The sequence below is a fragment of the Sorex fumeus genome, unplaced genomic scaffold (assembly GCF_029834395.1).
Source record: "Sorex fumeus unplaced genomic scaffold, SorFum_2.1 ptg000006l, whole genome shotgun sequence".
NCBI lineage: Eukaryota > Metazoa > Chordata > Mammalia > Eulipotyphla > Soricidae > Sorex > Sorex fumeus.
Genome location: NW_026606063.1, coordinates 68165593 through 68176067, shown reverse-complemented (window position 1 = coordinate 68176067; position 10475 = coordinate 68165593). Strand labels below are relative to the sequence as shown.

The 10475-nt window shown below is 46.7% G+C and overlaps 1 gene segment (V, D, J or C); it reads right to left on the bottom strand.

Moving 5' to 3' along the window:
• Nucleotides 1-9189: 9189 nt before the first annotated feature.
• Nucleotides 9190-9667, bottom strand: LOC130037903 (immunoglobulin kappa variable 1-39-like). The segment is given in 2 exon segments: nucleotides 9190-9509; nucleotides 9619-9667. Coding segments are annotated over 2 exon segments (369 nt in total).
• Nucleotides 9668-10475: the final 808 nt, after the last annotated feature.

The following is a 10475-nucleotide window of genomic DNA, read 5'->3' as shown; positions in this document are numbered from 1 at the left end:
TTTGCTAAGATAGAAAATATTGGATAGCCAACACATTCTCCTGCTCATCCCCCATAACTTTGTCACCTGATATACTATCCCATTACTTCCACCTCAGCCCAAGGGTGGGATTTTCCCTTATCATCTGCACAACTTGTTCCTTTCCCAGCTCTAATTCATGACACAGACCTGAAAATTCCTTGACCTCCTTGAACGTTCTTCCTATCTTTCATCCTCTTCCACTGGGCATGTGTTCAGATGTGGTGGCTGAGACAATCCAACTTGATTGAGTTCTCATTGAATTTCCTCTGTCCCGTCACAGGTAAGTCCCTTGCTTGAAACTTGTGTTGCGCCAGAGACACAGAGGCTCTCAGATCCCAGATATAAAACCAAGTGTCTTAAGAAGACTGAGATGATAACACTACAGGGAGCGAACATCCTCCTAGGCAGTAGACAAACACCTCTATGGGGTGCAGGGTGCCACAAGGGGTGGGAAGTCAGTATGGAATGAAGATAGAACCACACTCTGGCCTGGGGCAGAGACCTGTGCTGCATGAGTCAGAATCCCGGTTCCTAAGGGTGCCATCCCACCACACCATCAACATCACTGATCTTTCATTGGGGAGGCTTTCCCTGGACCTCTAAACCCAGGTCTCCCTACACAGTACTATGGTCCCCCCACCACTGAATTCAGACCTGATAGGCCAAACCAGACCCCCATAAAACACTAGCCCAGGAGGACATACCTATGCTGAAGTACTGAGTATCCTTGGAGGGTCTGGAATGTTTCCCAGGAAGCGGCAGGTACCAGAGAAACCCTGCAGTGATCGTGGAGTCTAGAGGAGACAGTTTCCTCTCCAGTGATCAGTTTGTGACTGGGGCCTCCCTGAGTTCTTCTGTAAAACAGGAGAAGCTCCCAAGACTCCCCTTATGCAGGGCTCAGGGCAGGACCCTCCAGAACCATTTGCTGTCTCACACCTGACTTGAGCAGGAGAGATCTCCCCACCTGCCACCATTGCTCTTCCTGTAGCAGGATCGTGTTCCAAACGGATCTTGTTGCCCCTCTGAGGGAGTTTGTAACCAATCCCTATATTATTAACTGCTCCCTGCACCTCACTTACCAACAAGGACCCTGTCAGGGATTCATGGAGACGGTCAGAACTTGGGGTCAGCAATGGGCATTATGTAAGAGAAACCTGAGCTTAACTTTGCAGCCACCACAGCCAGTGTGATTCAGGATAATCTGGGGCCAGTGAGTTCAAAACAGAAGTTCCAAGAACTCACATATTCAGGCTCCATCATGGAGTCAGAGGATGGTGGGGCTGTGTGTGGAAGGGGTTGGGAGAAGAGAGAGTGAGATTTCAGAGCTGTCCCCTGACATGTTGCTATCGGGGAAACCAAGGCCACAGACATTCCAGCATAGGTTCTGAGAGTATGAGGTGAGTGTCCCGAAGGTGTGTCTGTGACTCTGGAGCACTTCCCGGGTGATGGTGAGAGAGCCATGTGTCTGCACTCCTTGTTCCAATCTTAACAGAGCAGCAGGGTAGAAACTAATGAAAAGTAACCTAGGTACAAACACTGATTTTGTCTTTGTATCTGGGATGGTGCAGAAGTTCCTGACCAGTGCTGAAGGCTAGAGTTGGACACTCTAGGCAATTCTTGGGTAGTTGAACCAAAAAATTCAATGCTAAGAGTTGAAGTCTTGGAGTTCTTTGAAGCTAATTGCGCTAATGACAACTAGGAAATCCCCCCATTCCTTTCTACCAAGGTCAGCCAAGAGGTCTTAGAGACTTCCAGAAATGCCCCCATTGATACTCAGGGAAATTGAGCTTCCAGGGATCATCTGGTTGAATTAAAGGCATAACCCTTAACCCATGTACTTTCTCTGCAACCCTACCTTAGGCTGATCTCAGGATGAGATGCTCCTCACACTGTGTGGCCCTGTGTGTGACAGGGACCCCCTCTAGAAACAGCCAGGGGGGGTTGGTGAAGGGCCACAAAGTGTCCTCCCTGACACCTCAGTGGACAAGGAAACAGGACAACCCAAACATTAACACCTGGAAATTAATTCATTCAGTCTGATGCATTTTCTGATCAGTAAACAAAAGAGTCAATAGCACTATCTCCAAGGCAATGTTGGACTTTTAGCTTTTAAACCAGAATTGAAACCTGAGGCCTTTTCCCTCTGAAATTAGAGCAGCAAAGGGGTGAAGATAAAGAGAATGGCAAAGTCCTCCACCACTTCTGTTATGTCCTCATGAGGCTAACCTGGCTCAGAGGGTGCCTGGGTATAAAGCATGAGCTCAGACTCCCTCCCAGGAACACACAAGCTGGTGTTTTACACCACACACACGGGATTCTCACACTCTGGGAGGCTGGAGAGGAGGGTCAGGGTCCCTCAGGGTCACTTCCCCTGAGACCCTCCTCCTGTCAGCAGGAGCCCCTCCCTCCCCTGTCCCCAAGGGCCTCTCCTGGGCATATGGATACAGAGTAGGATCCCCGGTGTTTTTATACTCCCACCTGTGCCCTCTTTGACCGCATTGTACCTTAAGTGACTCTACAGCTCTATCTCCCATTGTGAAACTGCTTGGGGAATTAAAGCAGTCCATCGAAGACAAGCAGGACAGGAATTCTATATCCGAAGCAGAAAAGAGTGAAAATCTCGCTCCAACTCAGACTCTAAAGGTTTCATACTTTCCCACCACACCACAGAGACCCTGTCCCTGCTGACACAGGCCTGTGACTCTCAGCATTTCTGAGATTCAGGGACTCACTTGTCACTTCTGGGGTCAGTCTGCCATCTTGTGGCCTCTATGTAATACAGCAACTCTAATATAGTCTTCCGGTGCTTGTGGTCCCTGTGCTGTTAGAAGATTCAGCCAGACTTTCCCTAAGTCTTTGGAACAGAGACTATAAAGTCAGTACCCACATCAGACTACATGGAAATGTACCTTGTAAAGTCAATAGAATTGTAAGCTTCAACCTCTGTCCATTGGAGTCAGTCACAGAGAATGAGACAAACAAACACACAATGAGACCAACAAACACACATAGAAGGACGGTCCAAAATTTATGGTGGCCTGAGCAGCCCCATTGAGCTCACAGGAAGCCGTTTATTCAATGTAATGTCGCTCCCTACTAACTGGGTACCAATAGGTGAATCAGTGTTTAAGTTGGCAGGGACATTAGGACAGTTGCTGAGCACATCTACATTCAGTGGGTGCATGAGAAGCAGAGGCTGGGGTGTCCCACAGAGACAATCAGCAGGCACCTTACAGTACAAAGCCTGGACATTTTCTGATTATATTCTTGCTTCGGATGCCCTCTATATCTGTAAGACCTTATACTTTTATTTTAGCCTTTTATCATACTTTTATTTTAGCCTTTTATCACGGTCACGGTTCTCCTGTTGTTCATCAATTTGTTCGAGCGGGCCCAGTAACATCTCTATCGTGAGACTTGTTGTTACTGCGTTTGGCATTTCGAATACACCATAGGGAGCTTGCCATGCTTTGCCATGCGGGCGAGATACTCTTGGTAGCTTGCCAGGCTCTCCAGGAGGGACGGAGCAATTGAACTCGGGTCGGCCATGTTGGCTGCCTGCAAGGCAAATGCCCTACCACTGTGCTATCACTCCAGCCCAGCCTTTTATCAGTGTATTTATATTTCCTTTGGCTACACTTTTGGTGCATGTTTATAGATTCTCAGTCCCAAATTGTTTTGGCCATGGACTATCACGAGCTTGGGGTTTGTCACAGGGGAAAATTTCCAACAAGACCATGTGGGAACAAAGTGGTTCATATTCCTAAAAAAATGGTCAACAAGTTGAGAAGAAATGATGAGCAGGTAACCAGGGTAGAGAAGAGATGTTCATCACAGGTAGATAAGCGCTAGGTGTTATGATCCCAAGAGATGTGATGGGTGTTACTTTGGGAAATGGAGGAGAGTCCAGAGATGAGGAGGTGCCCGTAAGGATAATGATAAAGGTGGGGGTGGGACGGCAGAGAGAAGAGGGCTCCTAACTCCTCTCTAAAGTGGCTAATCCACTCTCATTCCTCCTCTAGGATAACCTACCCCAGCTCTGATGCACCATTGGATGCATCATTTAGAAGGCCTCAGGTTCATTCGCTCTAGACCAAGACTCATAAGGATTGTTTTCATGACTTCACGAGAGATCAAAAGTAACTATCCATCCACTGTTGACCCATAACGCTTCCTTGGTGTGTTAGGATTCAAACCCATGATCTCAAACACTAGAAACATGTCAGTTATATGTCTGGACCTAGAGTTATTTTGATCTTGAGATGGTGCTCCTGTTTTCCAATGTCTGACTGTCTCTATAGTAAATATAGCGGAGAGATATGAAATACAACTGGTGTGACTCAGTACCTGTTTTACATTTGAGTTTAGCATAATTTGAGACTATGCAGCCATATTTTTTATTCAGCCATCTCTTATCCTATACACTATTCAACATTCTTGTAGACTATTTCCCAGCTAACAATGTGCTCTCGGGATACGAAAAGCAACACCAAGACAACCAGACTGCCCACTGTTAATCATTGACTCTGCTCATGTTCATGACACCTCTCTGGAGTGTCAGAGACTGACGAGGATAAATCACTTGGTGTGTAATTGTAACTTGTCCTAATATAAGTTATTAGCAGTACAAATATGGAGACCCTCTCTCTTGGGAACTTGGAAAAATAGCTGTAGGTTTGCTTGATATATGCAGAGAGTTGCACTGAATTGCAGAGATGGAGAAAATTCACAATGAATCAAATGTGAACTTAACTCTCCCTATAGTTGTAAAACTAAATTGTGCTGCCTGTTTTAATAAGGTTTAGCTATTGAAAATGAATGACTTTATTTTTGGTGATTCCTGAACACCCTTGAATGCTTCTTTGGGAGAAAGACAGGGGGAGGTATTAGATAATTGATTTCTATGTAACTAGATGTGAAACTGATGGTTGCTATAATGTATGGTTTTATCATTAATAAGTTTTCACAGGCTGGAGCAATAGCACAGGTGTTAGGGAGTTTCCTTGCATGCGGCCAACCCAAGATCGATTCGTCTGTCCCTCTAGGAGAGCTTGGCAAGCTACCTAGAGTATCCTGCCCACATGGAAGAGCCTGGCAAGCTCCCCGTGGCATATTCAATATGACAATTTAACAATAATAAGTCTCACAATGGAGATGTTACTGGTGCTTGCTTGTGCAAATCGATGAACAATGAGAGGTCAGTGCTAAAGTGCTATAGTGCTACAAGTTTTCACAAATGTGCTCAGCCCTCTGGCCCACCCGCCATCCATCCAGCATCATGGGGAACAATTCCCCACCCAGGGGCCTTTGTAAGCCCATTGGGACCTGGACACAGCTCTGGACTGAGTGACATGGAGATTTAGAACCCTGCAACTCAGCAAGAGACTGAGTTGGAACCTTGGACTCATGGGTCCCTCTAGAACCCACCTTGGGACAGAGTCTACCATAAACCTTGTCTGACTAGAGCAGCACAAGGTGCTCAGGCCAGCCTGGTCACAGGATAATACCACCCTCATTCCATTGCCAGATTCCCATGGGAACCCAAGTAAGGAAGGGTCACTGCCGTTCCCTTGTCCCTCTTTCTACAAGGGTTCAGCTCTCAGAGTACTGGGTCTGCTACAGTGCGAAAGTGTGAGAGAAATGAGAAGTGACAAACAAGTGACAAGGGTACAGAAGTGATGTTCATCACAGATAAATAAGTCCTAGGTACTATGATCCCATGAGATAACATGAATGATATTTTGGAAAAGGCTAGAGGGTCCCAGAGATGAGCTGGAGCACCTCACCATTATGACCAAGTACATCCAGCTGGCATGCCACATCTGTGGAGAGAGAGCATAAAGTTTACAATGCTAAAATCTTAGGACTGGGACAAATGAAGATGCTACTGGTGCCTGCTCAAGTAATAGATGATTCATGGGATGCAGTGACAGTGAAAGTGACATCTTACAAACTTTCAACCCTTCCTTGGTTCAACAATGTGTGGATGATGTTTTCTTTAACTATATAAAGACAGTAGCAGACTATAACAAATAACTTAATCAGTACATGAACAAAATTGTCCCAACAGGTGATGCCCCCTGTTTTGTTAGGGAAAACCCCAAAATTTCATTTCTGTCTCCTTGGCTTGTGCCTTTGCTTAGGCATGTTTGCTTGTAGGGCTGGTTTAGGGAGGTGCCCTGCTAGGCTGCCTGGTGCCCTGCAGTCCTGCAGTCCTGACTGTCATTCCCCACCCCCAAATAGTGAAGAAAATCCAAAAAATCCCCCCAAAGCTGTGTGACTAAAGCCTTGTGTCTTTGGTTTAGACCCTGGGTAAGGAAGGACTCTGTGCCTGGAAGTTTTATTTCTGGTTTGCAGGACTCCGGGGTGGCACCTGGGGAGCATTCAATGACTTATATTTTCTTTTTCTCCTTCCCTCCCCTCCCCTCCCCTCCCCTCCCCTCTCCTCCCCTTCCTTTCCCTCCCCTCCCCTTCCCTTCCCTTCCCTCCCATCCCCTTCCCTCCCCTCCCCTCCCCTCCCCTCCCCTCCCCTCCCCTCCCCTCCCCGATGCTTCCCTTCCCTTCCCTTCCCTTCCCTTCCCTTCCCTTCCCTTCCCTTCCCTTCCCTTCCCTCCTATCCCCTCATCTCCATTTATTCTTTATTTCCTTCCTTCCTTCCTTCCTTCCTTCCTTCCTTCCTTCCTTCCTCTTTCTTTCTTTCTTTCTTTCTTTCTTTCTTTCTTTCTTTCTTTCTTTCTTTCTTTCTTTCTTTCTTCTTTGTTGTCCTAAATTGGTTGCCCACAACATCAGGAGCCTGGGAGCTTTCCCTGGTTTGTGCTGATACCAGGCTAACCCACTGCTAACGCTGTGACTGGCCTTGCAGATGAAGGTGACTTTCCCAGAGACGCAGACTTGGATGGGGGCTGGCTCATCTGGATATCACACGTGGCAACTGAGATTAAAAACAGATAAGTGGGCATCATTATCATTAAAGATAAGTTAGATAATTTCCCTGAAGAGCCAGGAAGTTCAAACTCATGTAAACCCTCATTTCCCCCCTTACCCGGGAGCCAGAGCAACAGGAAGCTGAGGAGCTGCACAGGGGCCTTCATGTCCACTCTTGGTGTGACAGACACTGACCCCGCAGGGTGACACAGACTATTATTGAGTGTCCAGGCTTAAACTCTGAGGACTTGAAAATGAGAGGAGGCTGGGCAAGCTGGGCAGGTAGTGGGTGGAGAGTGGGGGCGGGGGGAACCAGCCCAGCTGCAGGGAAGTCAGGAGTGAGGGTCCCTCGGGGGGGGGGGACACAACTTTGTTCACAGAGAACACGACCCCCCGGGTGCCAGGAGGACCCCAGTGTCATCATAGAAGGGCAGGTCCCTGGTCTCCTGAGAGTCAGCACACGGTTTCTTGCTCTCTCTGTCTCACAGGTCACAGTGTCACAGACATGCTAAGAAACTCTGCAGAGATCTTGGATTTTACACTAGTGGTTACGATTCAGGCCATGGGGATCTCTTCCTTGCTTGACACCCTGTCATTCTTATTATGAGAAACTGTCATTACTCCTAGGAGGAGATGCCATGAGAGAAGAGTCATAAAAGCAGGGATGTCTCCATTGGTAACTAAATGACCCGATAGTTTCTGCCTTGCCAGCAGCTGATCCCAGAGCTCTTCCTCAGTTTGCTTGATTGTCCCAACACTTCCATCTTGCCCAGGTGCCAAGATTTTTCTTCATATTCAGGAAGTCTCAATAGACCCATTTTCATGCACCAAGACCTTTTTAGATGGCAAATTATGTCTTTTCCCATGGTACGTATGGGATGGAGGACACTGTTCAACCTGAGCAAATGCTCACATAATTTTGTGAATTTCTCTACCACATAATTCTCCATCACAAACATCATCCAGGAGTGATCACTGAAGGAAAAAACCAGAGTAAACCCTGAGCACTGCTAGTGTGCCCCAAAGAAAAGAAAATATTATTTAACACATTTATTTATTTAGGTGCCCCTCGTGTTCTGTTCATAGGACACAATGGTCACTGTGAACAATACTGAGCCATCTGGTTTTCGAGAAAAGCAGTTCTAGGACCATTTGGCTAGAGGTATTTCTGATCAGAATAAAAGTAACAAGTAACAGAACCCAAGTAACCCTGGGTTCTGGTTCTGGTGACAGGCAGATTGAGAGAAAGTGAACATCATTTTCCTCCTCACTTCACGTGAGTCACCTGTGGGGCCCACAAGAATCACTAGGGATTCAATTCAAGGAAAATCAGTATTGTTAGATAAAAGGTGAACTTTGGGCCTAAAAGAGTGGGAAAATATCATCAATAATGTGGATTTTCCTAAGGCAACAATGATTTCCTTAGATTTGTATTTCCTCTGAGTGTGTCGAGGCCTGGCCATGCAGGTAAGCTGAGGAACTGTGATCCAGGGTATCTCCCACAAGGCCTCTGTATAAGCCTTCGGGCTAAGTACAGGGTGTTGATATTTTCCATTTCTATATTTTCTCTTACTTGCCTGAATTCTCACCACCACCACCACCTTGAAATGAAGTTTACACCCCTTTACAACTTCAAGGGTATCTAGGATAGTATAACACGGTTCCTGTCACTGAAAATGATTTATTTCCCATTAAGATTTCAGGATCAAAATTCCTAAGACAAGGGAGTAGATATCATCCCCCCGACAGTGTCCCACCCAACACACACCACAGGATTGTGAGAGTTTGTCCCCTGGTGAGATGCAGTCTCTTTCTCTGGCCCTCATCAAACAGGGCATCTTGGAATGTGAGGATGCACCCTGTGAGATGTCCTCAGTTTGAGGCTATGGCGTGCTCACGTGTCCTCACAACTGGGGTGGAAATATATATGATTATTTAAAAAAAGTCTTTTAAAAATGGTTTCTAGGCCTTCTAGATGACCAGAGTAGTACATATAAACTCTGAATGACATTGTCACCTACTTACTTCAGGAAAATAATCTCTATAAATTCAATCAGCAGATCGTTGTCATGTCTGAGCTGCTGGGATGACAACGAGAATAATGGAGCCTAAGATGTTCCTTCAACAAGTACCAGAACCGTCCAACATTGCAACGCCTGGATGCATCTGACATACCCTCAGTGGAGGAGGAACTAGGAGTAGCAGCTGGGTCACCTCAGCCTCACAAAGCTGATCTTTGGGGGTTTATGTTCTGGCCTGTATCACTGTGGGAGATAGATTATAACCCTGTTGACAGTAATAAGTGGCAAAATCTTCAGGCTCCAGGCTGCTGATGGTGAGAGTGAAATCTGTCCCAGATCCACTGCCACTGAACCGGGGAGGGACGCCTGGTTGTAAACTGGTTGCCCTATAGATGAGGAGACTGGGAGATTTCCCTGGTTTCTGCTGATACCAGGCTAAGTAATTGTTAATGTTCTGACTGGCCTTGCAGGTGATGGTGACTTTATCTCCCAGAGATGCAGACACAGATGAAGGCTGGCTCATCTGGATATCACACCTGGCACCTGAGATAAAACATATAAGTGGACATTATTATCATTAAAGATAAGTTAGATAATTTTCCTGAAGAGCCAGGCAGTCCAAATTGATATAAACCTGCATTTCCCTCCTTACCTGGGAGCCAGAGCAGCAGGAAGCCGAGGAGCTGCACAGGGGCCCTCATGTCCACTCTGGGTGTGACAGACACTGACCCTGCAGGGTGACACAGATTATTATTGAGTGTCCAGGCATGGGTTCTGAGGACTTGCAAATGAGAGGGGGCTGGGCAGGCAGGGCAGGCAGAGGGGGGAGGGTGTGTGTGGGGACCAGTCCAACTGCAGGGATGTCACTGGTGCGGGTCCCTGTGGGGAAGCAGAACTTTGCCCACAGAGAACATGCTCCTTCCAGGGCCCAGGAGGATCCCAGTGTGAGCACAGAAGGGCGGGTCCTCTGGTCTCCTGAGAGTCAGGACAGGGTTTCTTGCTCTCTCTGCCCCAGGGACAGGCTCTGTCAGACCACAGCTACACAGATACTCTCAGGAATTGCACAGGCTCCTTTAACTCACAGCTGCGGATATACTTCTGAGAAAGAGATTTTCTTTTTGATCTAGAGTACATATATATATATGTATATATGTATATCTGTACTTTGGAATAGCTTAAAATCTTATGTTTTTAATTTTCTTTCTTTGGGGAGGTGGTAGGGACTCGCTTTCAGTGCTCAGAGCATCCGACAGTCACTCTGAACATAACTCAGTCATCCATGATGAGCAGTTCAATGCTGGGGCCTAGGGATGCAAAGCTTTTGTGGTGCTGCAGTGTCGGGAACTGCAAATCTTTTCTCTGCTGGTGCTCTAAGCCATGTAGATCCTGGGCTCACATGTGTACCCAAGATCATGTCTTCTGAGGTGTGAGTCTCCTTCACCAATTATTGGTATTATTTTGTTTGATAAATTGTTGTTATTAGGAGACAGAAACGCAATGAGTGAAAAA